The 22,379-nt window shown below is 44.3% G+C and overlaps 1 protein-coding gene across 1 annotated transcript in view; it reads left to right on the plus strand.

Moving 5' to 3' along the window:
* LPAR1 (lysophosphatidic acid receptor 1) overlaps positions 1 to 14,754 on the plus strand; it is a 50,708-nt gene extending 35,954 nt beyond the window's left edge. Inside the window, exon 3 of the mRNA XM_009946902.2 lies at positions 14,453 to 14,754. Within this exon, the coding sequence (XP_009945204.1) occupies positions 14,453 to 14,754 (302 nt within the window). The remainder of the gene's footprint in view (positions 1 to 14,452) is intronic.
* Positions 14,755 to 22,379: the final 7,625 nt, after the last annotated feature.

Consider the following 22,379-nt stretch of genomic DNA (forward strand, 5'->3'; position numbering starts at 1 on the left):
ATGATATAGAGAAAGCCGCAAAGTTAACGCCTCTTTCTTCCTTGCTTCGTAGATAGGGGCTGGTTTTAAATGACCTTTGTCTGGCATTTCTCATGAACACCCCTGAAAGCGATGAAGGTGTCTGAGAATCAGCCCAATTTTGGCATTGAAAGTACTTCAGTATTCTGCTGCAGTACAATTGCCCTTTCATGAGTAGGTGGGAGTAAGTGAACTGAAAGAGAAGACTTAGTGTTAGTGGGTGTTTTTTTTTCTTCAGTATGATTGTTTCTTTCTATCATAGCCAAAATCTACAGTCTTTTATGGGGATGCTGGAGCAAACTGTGTGCCAGAGGTCAAAGGAATCACATCCTCAGAAATATGCAGATTGAGCAACCTTCAAAATAGTATGACAGTGCTCTTTTTTGTGGTTTCTGAGTCTATTTATATAGAAATCTTTAAGCCACAGTGACGCAGGATGTGGTGCTAACACAGGAGCTGAAAGACAAGCACTATTCTTGGGCATACTTTGCTTAGCAGGCGTTAAATTTAGAAGGGGAGAGCGGACTGCCAAAGGTATAATACTGTTCCCAAAAAACAATTGAAACACCAGAATACGTTCAGTATGCAAAATCAAATTCATATCTCTGATAAATGCACGAAATGTGGGGAAACTTGGTCATAGAGAGAGGACGCATCACTTGTCTAACCCAGAAGCAGTTTTAATGGCTAACTCTTTAAGTGGATGAGACTGGGGTTCCCTCATTTGTAGTGACAAGGGTGTCTAATGCATTCTGAATTTTTCTCTTACTTTACTTTTTGCCTGCTGGTCTTGACCTAATGACATAAAACAGAACTGTGCAAAGCATTGCTCCCACAATAGCTGTGTTCCCAGGGTTTTCCACAGCTGTGTACTGACTGGCGAGGGAACAGGCTGGCTGAAGATGCACCTTTTTTTCTCCAGTATAACGCATAGTTTGGCAATGTGATTCTTGAAGTTAGGAGTTGAAATAAAGGCTAAATTTTATCAATGCTGTCTTCTGTGTTTGCCTGAAGACTTTAAATCAATATAGATTCTGTAATGGTAAATACAAAGAAAATCACAGAAAAGCTGCCACTGGAATCCAGATATTTACCACCAGCAATGAAACATTTCCAGACTTGTTCGCCGTATTTCCCATTTTAAGTATGGGAAATACTGTCGTTACCGCAATAAAATTATATGCTGCAGGAGAGTAAACACCCTTCTGACAGGGAAAAAAGTACCTACTGTGCACTGTTGCAGTGCTTCCTTCTGCATGATAGTATTTTTAATGAATCCAGAAACTGGCTTCATAGAAGATAAAATACTAATCTTTCTTTCTCCCTGACCCCTACGATGTAATTTACAGTATGATGGCATCTTGTCCAGACAGGAAAAGTTGGATGTTCCAAGGGAATTCAGAGGCATCTGTGAGAACCAAGAGGTAGCTACATCCCTTTAAACCATGTCTCGTCTTCAGGTAGAAATATAGACCAAAAGCTATATTTTCTGCCCGAGTTATCAGCCTCTTCTAGACAGATTTAAATGCAGCCTCTTCTAGACAGGTTTAATATAGAATTAGGTGCTAAAACATGGGATTTACCCTTCTGGTAAACTGTCAGTGTGTACTTACCACAAGCAAAATTTGGGTGGTTCTTCACTCAGTGCTTCTCTTGTGAAGTGCAATGCCATGTCTGTCTGCTATCCTTCTGTTTTATCATTCCTATTTGTAGACGCCTTCCTGGTAGTCTGATAGCCTGAGCAACATCCATATGTCCTTGATACTGCTTGGCTGGTGAGATGTACAGCACGCTTACTATAGCACTGTTGTTCACATACAGTCTGTCCAAGGCTGCTTCTGCTTTAAGGTAGTATTTTTATTTGTTAACATTCATATGAGGAGTAGAAGGTATTTGTGGGGAGCAGGCTAGCCTAATTTTCCGGGAAGATTTATTCTGGAGTGACATTCCCTTAACCAAGAGGGCTTTTCCCTTGTTGTCCACTCCAGAGCTTGTGCTCTTCACTTTCCCAGAGGAGCACAGCTGTCACAGTGGATACTGCTTCTTAATTGGTCTTAATGCAATTCCTTCAAGGGGTGTCTACCACAACTTAACCAGCTAGCTATAATCAGATAAATTACAGTATGGCTATATTAAAAAAAAAAAAAAAACAAACACCAAAACCACACACACAGTTTTATTGCCATTGAGGTAGAGCTGGTATATAATACAGTCATTTTAAGTATCTGTCCTTTTGTAACTCTTTCTTCTGTTCACAGTCTAGTAGTAGCATGGGAGAAAGAAATTTTATTCCTATTAAGGAAGCAGATAGAGGCTAATATTTTTCTTCTAATATTACTAGTTTCATCTTATGTAAGAATCAAAGCAGTCCTTTACATATTAAATTGCATCCACCCATGCTTCATTTGGAAGCTTGTGTTGCAACTGGAGCTCATCCAAACATGATACCAGTAACACTTAATGTCCTTAACAACAAAAGAAAATACAATTAAACAATCTCTTGTACCAAAGTTATTTGAAATCTGTTAAACAAGCTGTATTATTTGAGTGTAGCGTTGTGACTGTCCCTGGAAAGTACCAGAGTACCACGGGGGATACATGGATTTCCAAAGGAAAAGTGGGCAAAACGTTTTTTTTTCAACATGGCCATGAATGATTTTTCTGTGACTGAAGACTGCAAAACGAGAGAAGCGGTGAAACACCCAAGTCCCAAGCATGCTAAATATACCTTGCAGAGGCAGGCAGAACACAGTCCAGTTTGTAAGCTCTGTCTGCAGGGTGCCAGCTGTCCCGCTCCTGCCTCAGATGACCTCTTGCAGCGAGCCTTCACATTTGGGTAGGCATGTTTGCATTGCCAACAGACCTGGTCACCTCCAGCTGCCCCACACCCATGGACCTGAAAGCCTCACCTAGACCTCTAGGACAGGGTCCTCTTACCATTCACAGACGGGTCGGTCCCCCATCCAGTGCCCCAGCTCATGACCAGGAGCAATCAGTGCCCATAAAGAGGATCCTGGCTGAGTTTGTACGAGGGGGATGCAAGCAGGTTGCCAGGTATGGACTGAAAGGAAGTTTCTTGCTTCTAATTTTCCCCAGACATCTGTTGGCTGCTTTTCTTTGCCCTGTGTCACCATGACCCAGGGAGACCAGTACCATGAGCCTCAGGAGCCTCATATCAGCTGGGTTTCTGTGCTCCTTTTTCAGCCAAGCTACCGGCACTGATTTGGAACTGTAGGAGCATTTGTGTCCATAACAGAGCATAAAGCCTCATCTAGAACGCCTGAAAGTTGAAAAAGATACCAAAATTTCCTCTGTGTGTCAGGGTTTTGGCAACAGCAAAACTCCACAGGGACTACTGTTTGTCTTTACACAGAGATAAATACTCAGATTGCTTTGGCAACAGCCAGGCTTTTATTCAGAGATTAGCTTCACATATCTTTACTAATTTAGAAATCAGTTGGAATCCTGACCATTGGCATTTAATGACTTCCTCTTCTTGTCTAAAATGCTTTTTATAGATAAAAGGCTTACTTTCTTCTTTTTTTGGGGGGGGGGGGGCACTGTCTCTTTCCTGCGGTCACTGATCAGTGGCGAATTCCATTTTTCCTTAACAACCTTTTCATTTGAGGGATTCAAATGGATGTGGATAAAATGCCATGGGCTCAAGCTTTTGCTTTTCTTTTTGGAAAGCAGTTTGCACGTGCCATCATTGCAAGGTCTTCTTAAAAACCATGATAAGCGTATGTTTGAAATGAGGAGGTATTTGATTTGCACCAACACCTTTGGTTTGCATGTGTCAGTTGAAAAGCAGTCCTGGTCTCCTCCATTTCAATTGGCACTTGATTTCTCCTTCAGAAAGGAGAAACAAGGAATACTTCAGGGTGACTGGATCAACTGGCTGGAGACGAGCAAACTCTTTTTGCAAGACTACGAGCAGCAGGCAGAGAATGATACCAAGCAAGTGTTAACCTGGGCTAGAGTTTAACAAGCCCCCCTTAAATAAATGGGTCCATTTTGACAGCTTGCTTCTACCTACATCTCATTTTCTCTTCCGTTTGTTTTGTTTTGTTATCCGTCATCTCCAGCCTTTTCTATCTGTTGCTGTTTCAAACTTCAAAAGCTTCAGATACTACAGACATACTGAAGGGCTTGGAGACCCATGCGGTACCTGAAACATCCACAGCTGGTGCCAGGCTCTTTCCACCCAGGGTCCAGGTGGGAGGACACCCAGCAGATAGGACTTCCAGAAGGAAAGCGAGAAGGCATTCAGCCTACCCTGCCTTCAGCACCTGGCAGCAAGCACGCAGGGGCAGAGAGCAAGCTCATGAGGACTCCCATGACTGCCATGTACGAGTCCTACTGAGGGAAACCTGCTCTTCATTGCCTCTAGTCTGGGCTTGCAAACTGAAGCAGGAAGAGAAGACCATATGTGTCAGCCACCCCGAGAAACAGGAAGGCGTGATGGCTGTAGGTCCAGCCCCACTGACCACAGATGTTTTCTGTCTGATAACCTCCATGCTCAGAGACAGAAAACGTCTGTGGCTAGTGGTGCCAACAGAGTTGTTGGCTCCTGGTTGTTGTCAGCACCCTGTGAAACTGCACGGTGGGTCAGGTATATCTTCAGTTGGCCCTATATGCAGCTGGTGTAGCAGAGATGTGTCTGGTTTAAAAGGAGGGCTTTCACCTAAAGATTTTGCCAATGAATTTGTAAGAGTGAGTATTTAAATGACAAATTGTCAGGAGCGATGTGGTAAATGTGAGCATTGGAAGAGAATAGGGAGAGCAGAGGCCAGCCTGTAGCAAAGGAGTCAATATGCCAGCAGGGTTATCAGTGGTGGTCAAGACTGTATATCCATTTAGGAAGAGTTTTTTACTTTATTTTATTTTTTCTGAAAAGAACTAATGTGATGAAGATTAAAGGGATGAACAGGCACAGGTGAAATATTAAACATTAAGGCCCAGAACGAGGTGTCACTAACGTACACTGGAAACTCACTCTTTGTGGGCAAGGCTTGCTGCTCCTCCAGCCCAGCTAGAGCACAAGCAGAGCCCCAGGAAAGCTTTCACATTAAATCATTAGCATGTTTTTAACCAGATAAATGGTTCAAGAGGTTCCTCAGCCAGGTTCCTCAGAGAGGGAATGATTTGTTGACAAAGATAGCCATGCCTTAAACACTGAATCAATTCTGTGCACAGGAGTTCAAAGGTGAAGGCAGATGTTTGAAATGTCTGATGTATTACTGCTGGGAAGGAGGAATACATTTTGGAGCCAGACATGATTTCTGTGTTTCTACGTGATCCAGCCATTATTTCATGCAAAGTCTGACCAAACACAACAGCTCAAAATCCCAGAACAGGATTCAGGAATAGGTTGGAGTGTGCATGTGCATATAGCTGTGGAGAAGGTCGGAAATCAGGGAATGGATGCATTACTAGCAAAACCAGTTTATTTAAAAATCCCTTTGCAAACTGTGGGCTCAGTAAACTGCAAAATCTGGCAAACTTATAAACTTTTGTATGGAGTTCAGATGCCTGGAAAAGCTGAAGTAAGGATTTTATCTGTAACCTGCACATTCAGAGCTGTTCAGCTCATGGGAGACTAGAATGGGGGTCCCAGGGGTTGGGGCACATATAGTGTTGTGAAAGGTAAGCTGACAGCTCGTACCACCCAGCTCCTCCCATATGCCCCTAGTTGTCTATTTTTCTCTTATTTACTTGGGTGCTCTTGCTCCAAATCATCTTATGAGAAGTAAGTACATCTGTTGGAGGGACAACACAGCAGGGCATAAGCAATGTGTTGATATGGAATGTGTTGGTAATAGCTTCCTTCTCCAAGTGATAGAGGAACCAGCGAGGAGAGGAGCTATGCTGGATCTTGATCTCACCAACAAGGAGGGGCTGGTCGGAAATGTGAAGCTCAAGGGCTGTCTTGGTTGCAGTGACCATGAAATGATGGTGTTCAAGATCCTTGGGGCATCAACAATCACACAGCAAGCTCATTAGCCTGGACTTCAGGAGAGCAGACTTTGGCTTGGCAGAGTACCATGCGATACAGCTCTGGAGAGAAGAAGGGCCCAAGATAGCTGGTTAAAGTTCAAAGACCATCTCCAAGCTCAGGAGTGATGCATCCTGACAGAGAGGAAATCAGGCAAAAGCACCAGAAGGCCTGCATGGATGAACAAGGAACTCCTGGACAAACTCAAAAAAGGGAAGCCTACAGAGGGTGGAAGCAAAGACAGGTAGCCTGGGAGGAATACGGAGAAATTATCAGAGCAGCCAGGTATCAGGTTAGGAAAGCTGAAGCCCTGATAGTATTAAATCTGGCCAGGCCATCAAGGGCAACAAGAAAAATTTCTATAGGTATGTTAGTTACAAAAGGAAGTCTAGGGAAAATGTGAGCCCTCTCCAGAAGGAAACAGGAGACCTGGTTACCTGAGACGTGGAGAAGGCTGAGGTACTCAATGACTTTTCTGCCTCAGTCTTCACCAGCAAGTGTTTCAGCCACACCACTCAAGTCAAAGAGGGCAAAGGCAGGGGCTGGCAGAATAAAGAACCACCCACCGTAGGAGAGGATCAGGTTTGAGACCATCTAAGGAACCTGAAGGTGCACAAGTCCATGGGACCTGTTGAGATGCATCCACGGATCTTGAGGGAACTGGTGGATTAAGTTGCTAAGCCACTGTCCATCATATTTGAGACGTCACAGCAGACTGGTGAAGTTCCCACTGACTGGAAAAAGGAAAACATAACCCTTATTTTTAAAAAGGGAAAAAAGGAAGACCCAGGGAATTACAAGCCAGTCAGTCTCACCTCTGTGCCCAGCAAGATCATGGAACAGATCCTCCTGGAAAATGTGCTAAGGCACATGGAAAATAAGGAGGTGATTGGTGACAGGCAATGTGGGTTCACCAAGGGCAAATTGTGCCTGACAAATTTGGTGGCCTTCTACGATGGGCTTACAGCATTGGTGGATAAGAGAAGAGCAACGGACTTCATCTACCTGGACTTGTGCAAAGCATTTGACGCTGTCCTGCACAACATCCTTGTCTCTAACTTTGAGAGACATGGATTTGACAGACAGACCACTTCATGGATAAGGAATTGACTGTGAGGTTGCACTCAAGTTGCGATCAGTGGCTCGATGTCTGAGTGGAGACCAGCGACAAGTGGCATTCCTCAAGGGTCAGTACTGGGACCAGTGCTGTTTAACACCTTTGTCGGCAACATGGACGGTGGCATGAAGTGCACCCTCAGCAAGTGTGCTGACGACACCAAGCTGTGTGGTGCGGTGAACACGCTGGAGGGAAGGGAGGCCATCCAGAGGGACCTTGACAGGCTGGAGAGATGGGCCCATGCAAACCTCCTGAAGTTCAACAAGGTCAGCTACAAGGTGCTGCCCCTGGGTTGGGGCAATCCCAAGCACAAATACAGACTGGGCAATGAGTGGATCAAGAGCAGCCCTGCAGAGAAGGACTTAGGGGTGCTGGTGGATGAAATACTGAATGTGAACCAGCAACGTGTGCTCACAGCCCAGAAAGCAAATCATATGATGGGCTGTGTCAAAAGCAGCGTGGCCAGCAGGTCAAGGGAGGTGATTCTGCCCCTCTACTCTGCTCTGATGAGACGCCACCTGCAGTACTGCATCCAGCTCTGGAGTCCCCAGCACAAGAATGACATAGACCTGCTCGAGTGAGTCCAGAGGAGGGCCGCGAAAGTGATCAGGGGGCTGGAGCACCTCCCCTACAAGGACAGGGTAAGAGAGTTGGGGTTGTTCAGCCTGGAAAAGGGAACACTCCAGGGATACCTTACAGCATCCTTCCGGTACTTGAAGGGGGCCTACAGGAAAGGTGGGGAGGGACTCTTTACCAGGGAGGGTAGTGATAGGACAAGGGGTTACAGTTTTAAACTGAAAGAGGGGAGATTTTAGATTAGATATTAGGAAGAAGTTCTTCACTGTGAGGGTGGTGAGACACTGGAAGAGGTTTCCCAGAGAAGCTGTGGCTGCCCCCTCCCTGGCAGTGTTCAAAGCCAGGTTGGATGGGGCTTTGAGCAACCTGGTCTGGTGGGAGATGTCCCTGCCCATGGCAGCGGGGTTGGAACTAGATGGTCTTTGAGGCCCCTTCCAACAGAAACCATTCTGTGATTCTATGATTCTACGATACTTGTAAGGTACTGTTGCATGAATATGAATGTAGATTTTATTTAGCTTTGCTTTGTTTCTCATTTCCTATTTTACACTGCTGGAGATACCCCCCTTCCCTTCACACACAGTCCCACCAGAGAAATGTTTGTCTTGAAATGCAAAGGGGCCATTGCATCAGTCTCCCAGACACATGTCAGAGAAAGCAGTGTTTTGCACTCAGTCAAACACTGCAGGAGTGTGCTAGGAATCTCTCACTCATTCAAAATTCACACAGCTTCCTTAAATAAGGACACCTTCAATAAATTAAGGGGTTTTGATAGCACCTTTTTCAACAAGACCATTCATACTGACACGCTACATGCTACTCTCCCCCACCTCGGCTATTTTTCAAGGACTGTCTTTCACTGTCATCCTCCTCAAGCCTTTCAGAGACTGTGGATGGAGAGGCAAGCCTTTCATATCTGAAGTTCTACAGAGTTTGCCAAATGTAGCGTAGGATTATTTTACATTTGTTAATCGGGTCCATATGTGGTAGTCATATTTTATTTTTTCACATAAAAATTCCATGGGTGGAGGCAAACTTTACCCCGATGTTGACTATTTCCAGCAGAAACTACAAAAAAACAGCAACAACTGTGTTTTCGTCCACCAAGAAGTATAAACTATATTGTAGTAAGGTTGTGGCAAAATCGGGGAAAATTATGTCAGACTAGAATTAAAAGAATTACTCCTACATTCCGTATGTTTACAGTGTGATAAATGGTCTTCATGGATATTTTGCATATATAATAATTCAGCATTCATTATAGATTTCATTTTCTAATGTTTGTATCCGGGGAAAACAATGCATGGCTATGAATAAGCACTATTTCATGCAGTACTTATCTCTATTCATGCTATGCACAAGATAACACGCAGTGTGATAAGGAGGGTTATTGATACAGCTTACAGATGGCTAAAGCATGAAGAAGTGCAGTTGTGTTGCAGCTGATGAGCTTGTTCCTCAGCTAGCATAGCAAGTGGCTTTCCCTGCTGAGGGCGGGATTGTATCGGGATGTGGAAAATTCCAGGGATTTCTGTAGCCCTTTTTGGCTATGGTTTTATTAAATAACACAAATCGTCTCCCCATAGCAGTGCTTTCAGCCTGCAGAAAGTGCAGCAAGACCCTTCTCCCTGTTGGTAACTGGCAGTGATGCTCAGTGTCCTTTCCTCTCTCAGTCAGTGTTGTCCCAGTGGAAGAGGTGGTGTAGCCACCCATCACAAGTGCCACTCTGAGAACAGGAGGAGATTTGGAGAGGACAGAAGGTGCACAAGGGGAGGTAGGCAACAGCAGCAAAACGTAAATGTCCCTGCAGTTCAACTGCAGTGGGTCTCTTCTGTCTTTGATATGGTGGTGCCTTATCCTGTTTCTGTAATGTTAACAGCAGCGCAAACAGAAGCAAGATTTTTTTTCCCCCCTTCTGTCCTCTCACTCCCCTGAAAGAGGCCCTTTCCATATTTTTCCTCTCCATACAGACTTCTCCGTATGATGAATTTGCAGGGTGACTGTGAGGCCATGACAGAAATCAGTAAATCAGAGTCAACACCCAAGATAGGTGGAAGAGGGCACACAGAAACGACACAACATAATGAAGCAGGAGAAAAAGGGGTGTTTCAGAAGAGGTGTACATTGAGAAGAGCCGTATCCCACCGCAGCCTCCGAGGGATGGCGGTGTGTGACTTGGCAGGAGCAGAAGCACTTCCTTTGTTTTGCTGTTGTAAGTTAGAGGAAAACAGACGTTCATGGAATAAGCACAGACTTATGCTGTCCAAGGCAAAAAGCAAAAGAAAAAAGAAAAAAAAGTGCTGCTCAGGAAATCCTTTACCTGCTAACCTAAGAAGTTACATGAGTAGCCGTCCAGTCTGGTATCCTAGTAATGAGTGACTAGTTCATCAGTGTTTATTCTCATGTAGCTTGTTTCTTTTCTGCTGCTGGTTTTTGGAGTTGTTTTCTCTTTTGTTTTTCTAGTCACTCATTTTTGTGTGATTTATCATGGTTGGTTTCATATGCCTACTGCCCACAACAGTTTTTACTGTCTTGCAACCAAATCTTGCTGTGAGGCCATGCCACACTTACCCAGGAGTTTCCAACTACTGTGGAAGTACGATCCACACTGGTGCACCAGACGAGCATTCAGGAAAGATGTATTGTAGTCATACTGTGGTCATCCCCAGTGGATGTTTGCCACAGCACAGCAAGACAGACTATGCACGAGGAGTTGGAATTTCAGCCCTGGGTGAGAGGTATCACACAGCAACAGAAAATGAGTTTAATGTCATGACTGCTCTGCTGTAACTCAGATTTCTTGCTGTAAAACATACTTCTCAGTCTATAGGGACTCTTCCCCTCTTGTGTCCTTAAATCTTTTTGAAAGATGCAGTGCCATTTCTCCGGTTCCCTCAAGCTTTCCCGTCTTGTGGCTGGCCATTCACCCCTCAGCCTGATCGGCATTTCTTCCTCACCTGGCCCTCTTTTGCCAGACTCACAGGGCAGGCCTTGGCCATGCGCAATAGGGATGTTCCTCCTGCTGCAATTGAACAGCTCGGTCAGCTTCATGCCGTGCCAGCACCTCTAAGGACTACCAGGGTTGGAGGTGTCACCCCAGAGGTGCTATCTGTCCAGGCAACAGTGCTCTTTAGCCACCCAAGGACATACCATCTGCAGTTTTATTTGTGTATGTTGGGCTTTTTTAGTGCCATGGTGTGACAATGACTTACCCACGAAGATCAGCAGATTGCATTCACTGAATGCAATAAATCTGCTTTATATGTCATTGTAATCTGGGTTTGACCAAGTTTGTGAAATGTTAAGGTGCACCTGGGAATTACTCACATTGTGCTTTGGACTGCTCTCAGTTCTGTTCCTGAGCAGAAAAATACATCAAGATTTTGGTGTATGCTTAAGGCTTTTCAGTATAGGGCAGCAGGAAGCTTTTGGATCTCATTGTTTTATTAGATGTGATATTTTTAGAACTTCATTCTTGGTGAAATCAGTGCACAACGGATTTCTGGAAAGGGAAGAATTTAACCTCACTTTTAGCTTAGTATCGCCTTACTTTGACAAATATTCCAAGTAAGAAGTAGAAAAAATAAATTTCAAGCTTTTTTTCCTTCCAGGGAAAAAATTCTGTATTTAACAGATGATGTTTCCTAAATTTGAAGTAATAGGAGCCTGGAATTTTTACATTCCTTGAATTGTACCTAACTCAAACATGCCCGTACCATGAGTGGTGCTTTCAAGTATTTTCCAGGGTACCAACAGTTAGATAACAAGTAAGAAAACCCTAGGCATTGTTTCTGTTACCGTTTGCAAGCACTTAACTTAATAAGTCACAGGAGCCATTAGCATGGTGGGAAGTTTTGCTAGGAATATCCCAGGGGCTAAAGTAAAACAAAGCCCACTGTGCTGAATGGGGCTGGCTTCAATGGCCTTTGCTTCCCAATAACAGATGAGCTGTCTGTTCAGGAGCTTGAAGCTAGCTCTGTTTGCACAGAGGTGTTGTCCTGAATACTGTGTGCTCCTCCTGTGTGCTCCTCTGCTGCCTTGCTGATGCATGGAGGAAACAGGTTGGAAAGTCAGCCTGGTCTGCAGCTGGGGGTCAGGACAGTGAGAAGATCACGTTACCCAAGCGGGTCTGGAGCTGGGCAGCATAGGGTTTCTTCTCCTCTCGACACCCTGGCTGCCAGAGTGTCATTGACCCAGCTCCAGGCCTGGTGTGAGCAGCAGGGTGACAACTTGCAGAATAATGGCTTCCATTCTCTTCCAGAGCTGGGCGGGAGGATGACCCTTTGTTTTTATCTTTTTCCAGTGTATCATGATCTGCACAGGGCATTTAGTTGCTTGCTCAACCACACTCCACTTTTTCTTGAGTGCAACCACATCAAGCCTCAGCGTATAGGTTATTAGACCTGTCTGAGATACTGGGGAGCCCAGAGTGACTCAGGAACTCCGCCTGAGACCAGTGTTCAGTGCAGTGGGCTGCATGTGGAGTTTCATCAAAGACTTTGGAGCTTTTTCAGGGTCAAATGCCTACCTGCCTCACCGTACTGCTGCTTTTTGTTGCTGCTTTTAACATACCCAAAAATTATGAACAGAATGTTCTGTATGGCATACTTAGTTTCTCAGAAACAGATTTGGGGGAAAAAAAAAAAACAAAAAAAAATCATTAGAAAATTGAAGCTTTCAATTGCAACTTTGAACAACGCTAGGAGAGCTTTCCTGTCAGCTCCATTGTTCCCACATTGGACTTTTCTGCTACAAGCCTGGTGAGGATTCTGTCATCGTCTTTTGTCCTTGACTGTAGATCCCATGACTTGCAATGTTCCCGTCTCTGATGTTGTTCTCCCGAGGCAGCCTGTAATGAAGAAAATACATGCTCAAGCTGGAACAAAGTCCATCACTGCCTTGCTAGCTAGGAGGCTGAGCGCAACATGCACAGTTTCAGCAGCCAGTGGTTGAATTTGAAAGATTGGCTTGGCTTTTGCAGAAACGAGCTCAGCAGAGCTGCTTTGTGCAGAAAGCAGCCTCTGCGTCAACGTGGACAATCCTGCAAGTAAAGAGATGCAGTCTTCCACTCTTCTGGGAACAGGTACAAGGAAGCGACAAAAGACCGTAGTTCTTTGCATGGGTTTCAAGTACTCGTTTCTGGGGCTGCTGGAATCCGAAAGAGCTGCAGACAAAAGCTATGAAGTGGATTCATGTATTTGATGCCACCTAGGCGTGGGAGAGTTTCATCCCCATGCTGTAAAATTGCTGCCATCCCCTAACAAAGTCATTTGGCCAAAGACATTGATGCTTTGTACTGGCAGCTGGCAGTTTGCCCCCCAGCTTCTTTCCCTTTGCAAGCTCTGTTGGTCGGTGAAGTGATAGGCATTGAGTGGCACTGCGGCACCATCAGTTGCAAGCAAGCTCAGTTTAGGGGTGCTTCTTGGTATGTAGAAAGCCTGTATGTGATTGCCTGGTTGGCAAGGAGGGTCCATACCCTGCCACACCCTGTGTATTTGCAAATCGCTTCAGAAAATGTTCTTCTTTTTGATCTAGGTGGGTTTGGTATCCAAAATGAAAGGTGTCTGCACAGCTTATATTCATCACTGCCCAAGATGGAAATTGCTGGCACCTTCTTGGCAGGCACAATGAAAAGGCTGTGCGCTCTGAAGACTGACTGTAGTCAGCTGCTAGACCTGCAGAGAGCATCACTGCAGAAAAAAATGGAGGCAGTATGTTCATAAATACCACAGTGACAGGAGAACCTGTTTGAAACAGCACTCACTGTTCAGTGCCGGGAAGCCCTTATTGTTGCTGCCTGCACTAAGCCTGCCCGCTGATGATAAGGCCTTGGTTTACACCTCAGTCGAGCATGTCAGCCTGGAAAATCTCAGGAGCACCGTCTTCATTCTGACATGATCGGTGTGTAAGGGCTTCCCCAGCAGTGCTTATATTTAAAACCTCTTTAACCTTGCAAGGAGCTACCATCTTCTTTTAACTCAGTACTCCCAATAAGGTGCAAGGCATTTGATTTCATTTCTGCATTGAACTGTGAATTTTGTTCTGAGCTTTACTCCCCTCAGTTCTTTGCAAAGCAGAGAAAGGAGGGGGAAGCATTTTAATCAGGGCAAGGCTTTTTGGCATTTACACTATTGAAGCCTGAGGAGCCTCTGAATTGAATAGAGCCCTAAGAAAAGAAGTAGATCTGTTGAAGGACGGCATTTCAGTGCAAGAAGGATGTGTGTTTAGGACTTTCCATTACATAATGGGGCTGAAATGGATTAACAAGACCCAGGCTTTCTTTTTCTTGAGAATTGCTGCCTGCACCACTCTTTTTCTATTACTGATGCTTCAGTCACAGCACTCACAGAAAGGTTTTCTTTGTTGTTATTAGTTTGAGAAGTAAATTGCAGCATTGTTTCTCCTGATCAAGAGATTGATTAGTCAGAGGTCTCTAGCTGAAGGGAAAAAATGTTCCTCATTATCAACTTTAAATGCAAATGTATTTGCCAAAAAGAGTTTCACATGGTGAGTGTTGGGGGGAATGCCTTGCTCTTTTGATGTGCTGCCCATAACCATTTACAGATCTTTGAAAGGCATCCCTCTCATCAGGTCAGTGAGGAAATAGTGTGGGAACGATACACTTGAAAGAGAAGATTAACCATTGCGGCTTCCAGTTGGATGTTTCTCATAGCGTTTTGACAAGTAGTGGTGCATTTGTATATTTGTGGGTTTTGTTGTGTTTTGTCCGCTTTTTCTCTTCCTAGGTGCTTTCATAGTCTGCTGGACCCCAGGATTAGTCTTGTTGCTCCTTGATGTTTGCTGTCCCCAGTGCAACGTCCTGGCTTATGAAAAATTCTTCCTGCTCCTGGCAGAGTTCAACTCCGCCATGAACCCCATCATCTACTCCTACCGGGACAAGGAGATGAGCGCAACCTTCAAGCAGATCCTTTGCTGCCAGCGCAGTGAGAGTGCCAATGGCCCCACCGAAGGCTCAGACCGGTCGGCGTCCTCACTCAACCACACCATCTTGGCTGGCGTCCACAGCAATGACCACTCAGTGGTGTAAAACCGCAGCCAGCCACGTGGCCGACGAAGAGCAGTGGGCTGCGCTGCGGAGCAGGGTGGGTGCACAGCCCTGGGGAAGGTAACCCACTCACAAAGTTTTCTCAAACACTAATGGACTACAAGTGCTTCTTTTCCAGGGACCCCGACACACTGGTGCAGTCCACCCTGTCCACAGAACTAGCCATGATGCAAGGCCTTTGATTTCTACTTTCAGAAAGTAGAAGGCAGATGCCTTGTACTGGAGGCCATCAATAGTGCATGGAAGGCCTCGCTGAGACTTTGTCGGACTTCACTGCGTCTTAGTGCCAGTCTGAATCAACTCTGATTAATTAAGCTTATACCTGCTTCACTGCATTTACATGTAGCCACTTAGTCTTTTTAAAAAGGGAGTAAAGGGGATAAAAGTATGCCTATCATTTAATAGACATGTAATATTTATCACCATCAGCATGCTTGTGATGAACATTTTCTGTGCAGGGAGTAAAAACTGTGCGCTAGTCTTCATATCTTTAGCCACACTGCCATGACTACAGTAAAAACAGAAGTATTTTTTTCTAATACAGGCAACAGGAAGATGATGGAAACCAACTCTTCTTACCTTCATTACTGATATTAGAGAGCAAGCATGTTCTGTGTGTATGCAGATTGTTTTAATTATAAAGAAAAAAAAAAGCTCATTGTAAAGTCTGCAGGAAAGTAGAAAAGCATAGACTGTATTCCAGTGTTTGTTTAGATTATGAAATAAACAGTACTCTAGTCACAACGTATTTAACATTCTTCTTTGAAGTGCGTATGAAATGTGTAACATGTGAGGGGTCCCAAGTTCTTCATGGACAAGTTCTTGAAGTAGGACACATCCCTAAAGCTCTTAAAGGGCTACAGTCAGATTGGTAGATTTAGGAAAAATAGTATTTATGGCATTGGAATGCTTTTCTCGTTCATGGTGGAAAGTAAAGGGATTTTTAATGTAAAAAAAAATCGTATGTTTTTATGGAACTTTTCTTGTAATTGAAAACAAAACACCTGCATTTTTGCACTGAGAAATATTTGTAGGGTATGTTTTAAATCACGTATCATTCGTTTCAAACGCAGTGGGTCACTAAGAAACAAGGTACAATTTTATTTTGTAAAGTCAAGACAACGTAGGTAGTCCTCTGTTGCAAATGACTGGACCATGCTACATATGATAGCCACACATGCACATTGTTAGGAATAGCTAAGCTAACAGAGTTTTTCATCATCTGTGGCTGTTTCAAAGACAAATGCCACTCATGTGAATCTCAGTTACCAAGAATCAGTGACATTAATCAGAACTCCTTGACAGGGGTAAATGTGAGCAAAAATGGGATCTTGCTGATAAAAAACTTGGGACCTTTCTCTGGGAAACTGTGTTCTCCTAACAATGTAAAATATATCAAAAGTAAATTCCTGGGGCCATTTTCCTCATCGTAATTTGCCTCTGTAACAAAAACGAACAAACAAAAAAATATCTGAGGTGTGTCCTTCAATGTATCCTACTGAAATGGGACATAAGGGACAATATTCTCTCATTTGGGCAGGGAAGAAATGGAGGGGAGAGGGTCAGCCCAGCAAAAAAAACAGTTTTTAATATCTCTTCTTTGGAAGAGGTGCTTACAAGCATAAAATTGCTTGGAAAAGGCAGTTCTTTGCTGAGAGAGGGAAGAGCAGCAAGTGAGAAAAACCTGTCTCCACTGAAAAAAGTGAAAGTTTTGCCACCGCTTTCAATAAAACTGAAGTTCACCTGTACTGTCAAGCCAAATCTGTGTGGACACTGTGGAAGATGGAGTGAGCAGAGGGGATAAACATGGCATTATCTTCCAATTGATCAAGGTACCAAATGTTGCACTTGCTTTGGACAAAACAGCTCTTTTTTCTGACTGTTTGAGAGCAAGTGAATGTAAAGGTTGGTTTGTTTTTTATCCACGTAACTGTACTGAGAAAGAGAAGAACAGGCTGTATGAACTTTTTCATGTAAAAGCATCTGCTTGCTAAGCCACTTACAAATTTTTCTTGGTGCCTGTGTGATGTTTGAGCTAGTGAAAGTAAGCAGAAGAAAGGAAAGGGTGGAAGTGCCTCCAGAGACGGGGAACATCTGACTGGAAAACAATTTCCTTTTCTCAAGAGTGCTCAGAGTTGCTTTCTTCCCTGGATACTGGCACTTTTTCCTGCCCCCAGCTTCCCCACAAAAGAAGGACATCATAATAGCTTGTTTTCGGGGGGGGGGCGCGGAATGGGTTGACTTTTCCAAGTGTCCTTTTTACTGCTGTTTGCATACTCTTTATTGAATCTGTTCTGGATAGGGTGGGAGGATGATGTTAAGAAATAGCAGCAAAGCAAATGGTTCACCCTTGTTCACCGTGCTGAAAGTGTGGTGGTTGTGGAGAAGCCATGGGTGAATAATTTTAAACCAAGGGTGCGATTGTTTGTGATACACAAGTGGGTCCAGAGGCCCCTTGTGATGCCCAAGGAGGCTTTTCTTTTCACATAGTAATTGGAACAGGTGGCAGTTGCTGCCCAGGTATGTCAATCAGCCCTTCTCCGAGGAGGCACTTGACAATTCAAGAAGCTAGACCTCTTGAACTCTTTAACAGCAGTTAAATTTCTGTTGTGGGGTAGATTAATCTGGCAGCACTTCTGGCAGCAGGTGGCTTTTTCTTCTAAAAGGTGAAGTGCAATGCTTTAGATCAAGGGCAGCAGGATGCAAACATTGCTTGTAGGATTCCACTAGAGGAACTCACTGAGCATGTGGTTGTTGTTTAAGAATTTAATTAGTGCTTTGTTTTGTTGACATGATCTCCCTATATCCTTGAGAAATCTGATCTGTGGATTGAGTGTTTCTTTGCAAGCTAATGAAATTAAAGCTGCTGTGAGCAAAGTGAATAAAAACCAGAGCTTGGAATAGAAGGATTCATTTGCTCTCTTCTTTAGAGTGGGTCCCATGCCACTTGGTTTTGTCTCAGTTTTTTTTAACTTTTGCTTCTCTGTTCAGATTTTCCAGCTTCATTTTGCAGTTGTAGAACTCACTTTTGCTATGTGAAAACGTCATGCAAAGTACTTAGGGAAAAAAAATCGCTCCACTTATTTTTACTTATCTCAAATTCTTCAAAAGGTTTTAGAAGACTTCTTAAAATACCAACGATCCTCCCACAGCCATTAAAATTCTTCTGTTGCTGGCTGCCTCTGGTCCAAGTAAATCCTCTTGAAGCTCAAATGTAATGGTGTTTGTTTCAACAATTGTAGTGGTGGGGAGTTGCGTATTGAAAGGAATATGGTTGATGAAATCATTTGCAGGTCAAAGAAAATGTGTTTTTCCAACTTCTTTTTTTCAGTGGCAGCACAAGTCTGGAGTCTAATTGAAAAGATTGCCTTTCAATGAAGGATTATTAAGCAGAATTTTAACTCCCTGTTGGTATCGGATTTAGAGAGTCTGGGTGACCCATTGGTCCACAGAGCTGTTCATCAGAGCATTTACATGAAAAGGTGAAAATATATTCTGTGTTTGACACACGTTGCATTTTGTGTCAACCCCTTTTTTGCTCCATGTTCTCTTGGTAGCTTCAGGCTGGCTGCTAACTGCGATGCTCAAAGCTGGGCAGGTAGCTGGCACAAGGAGAAAGGGCAGACCAATTAAGAGCTTTTTCAGTCATTCCTAAAACCAAGCACACCTGTCTGTCCATAGTGCACCAGTAGCAGGCATTTTTAAATAGTTGCCCCAAGATCCACCATTGGGTTTTTTGACTCTGTCTTTCCCAGCTAGTCACAGCTGTGGCACTGCTTAAACAAGCTGGTAGCAAAGGCTTGGCATAGGTCACTTGGCGAAAAAGAAAGGCTAGGCATGCTATGCTCATTGTGCAAACTAAGCCTGGGTAACTTGGGTGTCAGAGAGGAAAGGACATATTTTTATGTCCACAATCTTGGTTCTGCTTCCCCTCCAAAGTAATTTTTCAGTATCAAGCATAAATTTCTCCCACTGTGGCACTGCATTGAGATGAAACATTTCAGGTCACTCCAAGGAGTATGTCTTTTGGTCTATACCTCTGTGGTGGTTGCGGGTGGGGTTGACAGTCTGGATCCCAGGAGCAATCTGTCGCAGGAAACTCAAGTGGGCTCTGCTTCTGAAGCAGGTTTTGTAGCTGCTTCTGACATCTGCTTTGCCCCAGAAGTATGCTACCAGATACCAGGCTTAACTACTGTAAAGCCAGTTGTAAAGCCAGCTGAGGTTCCTCTCTGCGATGCTGCCACCACCAGCGCTTTCCTCACTGCATTACGTGTCCAGGTCTAAAACCACACTGCATTTTCTGTGAAAGAAATAAAAGCTGACCCATCAGATTCTTCTCCCCAGGTGGGATTAAAATGGACACCACTGGATGGAGAGGCTTTGACGCAAACACCCGTAGCCTGTCTTTCAGTTGCTGTGAATCAAGGTGACACAGAGCTGGCAATGACATTTCTCTAGGGCATTGTCCCCACCCCGCGCCAAGGCATACCCCGTCCCCGTTGTACCTGTCGTTCCTTTGGGTCCCTTCTGACTGTGAGACAGGATGGAGCTGGTAGTGGTCAGCCTTAGCAGACTGGCTCGTTTCCACCTGCTGCAGAAGTAACATAACCCAAATGCAAGCTTTTTCTTTCTGTTCCTCTTAAGGAAGCAATTTGCAATTGCAGGTCTACCTGCCATGTCCTTTCCCATCAGTTCTTGCCATTAGCAGTCAGTCTGTGCTATAAGATGAGGTCTGTATGGAGGGGCCTTGCACCTGCAATCTCTTTTGCTCAGACAAATTGCCCAGACTTTACCATTTGATTGGAAAGGCTACTTCCAATAGATAGATAACTTAAAGAGTATTAATTCTCACAGCCATCCAGCCATGCCTCCTCAAGAAAAAACACCCTTTTCTTTCCTTCTGCTTTCTTCTCTTACACTTCCCAAAAAGTTATTTGCCCAGCTCCAGTTTCCTAACTCTATCAAAGAGAGAAAAAGAGGCTGATATAAAAAAAAAAAAAAAAAAAGAAAAGAAAACACACCAAAAAAAGCGCCCACACTGAACAAGGATGTTAAACTATGATGCTGTCTTCTGTGGTATATGGAAATCCAACCCACTCATAAGCTGTCAGCATTTTAACAAGAGCCTCTGTGAAATGTTCCCATTTGCCTGTGATAAACTTCTGATAAGCAGAAGTGTATGTGGGAGACTCAGGAATTTGTTCATTTGTTTTCCTGTTTAAACAAAACCACGTTTATAACTCGAAAGTACGGAAAGAGCCAATGAGGTTTGGCAAACAATTTTGCTATTAAGTGTACTTACTGCAAATGTTTAGAGGTTATATCTAGTACAATAAAGTATTTAGCGTTTGTAATATGGACTACCCTTTGTCGGGAGAGCTGGTATTTTGGATGTGGAGGGGAATTATTCAAAAAAGTGTGTCTGTCTGGAGGCACAGGCTGGTCTGTTCCAGGACATAGCATAGGGCTGAAACACAAGGAGAATGAAGGGGCAGGTTATTTCAAGTAAATCACTTAATCATCGGTTCTATTTGTGATTCCTACCAGCCCATCTTCCTTCCTTTCAAGTCTGCATTTGCAACTTTTAACCTCACGCCTCCTTTTGTTGCTACATAGGAAATTTTCCACACACAGAGGAAAAAACCCCTGTTACTTCTTTTCCCTCTCCCTTTTCTTTCCTTTCTCATTCTCCCTTCTCCCTTTTCCCTTCTCCTTTCCCCCTCCCTTTCCTTTCCTTTTTTGCTGTGCATGGACATGTTTGTCCTAGAATGTGTCCCCAGTTTTGATTTAACCATAGAAGGTCATACATTGACTAAACAAAGCTGGTTGGCTTATATATAGAAATGAATGTGTCCACACACAGATTTGCAAAGCCATAGGAAGGGGGAAGAACTGAAAAAAGGTGTTATTTCAGTACTATTTGAGCATAGCTGGTTTAAGACTATTTTTATGCTAATTCCTATTTCACATTTTGAAGAAAAGAGGTCTTAGGTAAAGGATTGGTTAACCCCGTGCCTTTTGTTAGAGAAGTTAATCACTTATATACTGAGAGAAACCAAGTGTCTGCTTCAGCAAAATAACAGAAAATAAAGTTGGTGTTCCTAAGCTAAAATTGCCGTACTAATCACTCAGGGCATTATTAAGTACAGAAAAATAAAAAGGGAAGAAGAGTTCGATTTTTTCGTTTTCCCAAACTCGGGTCAGTCATGACTAATGCCTTGGTGCTTGGCTTTCCATGACATGGCATGTTTAATGTAAAGCAGCCCCACAGAGCTTGGTTGCTGGACATAACAAGCATGAAGCCAAAATACACAATTGCTAAATAAATCATGCCTCACGAAAACGCACTGCAATGCCTGTGGGATTTTTTGTTTTAAGCCCTGGGTCACCATTTGCTGGCAAAGTCAGACTGTTTATATGGCAATCTGCTAACATTAAATACACAACACGTGCAGCGACACAGGACACAGCCTCAGCACGCAGTAGGCAGCATGCAGAGCAGGAGCTCAGAGAGCCAGCACATTTGGGATGACGATGCCCAGAGCCCATGGTGCACTCCCCAGCATTGCATGGGCCAGCCCACCCATCCTGCTTTGTGCCATTTGAGATTTGCCCCTTCAGGCCAGGTATGGCTGGGAGGACAGGACTGCTGCAGATGAGCTGGTCCCAGCAGGAGCAGATGTGAATCAACCTCTTACACTTTTGTCTAAAGGCTTCCTCTTCTTATCTGCTGAGTCTTCATGTGGTTATGGATCTGCTGCTCCCTCTTCTAGTCATTGCACGCTCAACCTCTTGCTGGATTTTCTTGTCGCCCCTCCAAAGAGCCTGTCCAGTTCCTCATTTGTGTTGCTTTTCTCTGCACCTCCTTCGGGTAGCCTAAACTGCCTCTGAATCAAGCTGCAAGGTAAACACCACCACAGACAGTTTCTTTGTAATTCCCTGGGGGGTGAGTTGGGAATGGAGTTAAATCCAGTTGGCAGCTGGTCACAAGTGGCGTTCCCCAGGACTCAGTGTTGGGCCCAGTTCTTTTTAACACCCTGACACAGCCTTGTAGTGAGGTGCCCAAAACTGCACACAGGATTTGAGGTGCAGCCTCACCAGTGCCGAGTACAGGGGCACAATCACCTCACTACTCCTGCTGGCCACACTGTTTCTCATACAGGCCAGGATGCTGTTGGCCTTCTTGGCCACCTGGGCACACTGCTGGCTCATGTTCAGCCGCCTGTCGACCAGCACCCCCAGGTCCTTTTCTGCTGGGCAGCTTTCCAGCCACTCATCCCCAAGCCTGTAGAGCTGCATGGGGTTGTTGTGGCCCAAGTGCAGATGCACTGTAAGACAGACATGGACATGCTGGAACGTGTCCAAAGAAGAGCAACGAAGCTGGTGAAGGGTCTAGAAAACAAGTCCTATGGGGAGCAGCTGAGGGAACTGTGGTTATTTAGCCTGGAGAAAAGGAGGCTGAGGGGAGACCTTATAGCTCTCTACAACTACCCAAAAGGAGGTTGTAGTGAGGTGGGTGTTGGTCTCTGCTCCCAAGTAACAAGTGACAGAACAAGAGGAAATACCTTCAAGTTGTACCAGGAGAGGTTTAGATCAGATATTAGGAA

This window comes from Leptosomus discolor, chromosome Z (genome assembly GCF_034619465.1).
Source record: "Leptosomus discolor isolate bLepDis1 chromosome Z, bLepDis1.hap2, whole genome shotgun sequence".
NCBI lineage: Eukaryota > Metazoa > Chordata > Aves > Leptosomiformes > Leptosomidae > Leptosomus > Leptosomus discolor.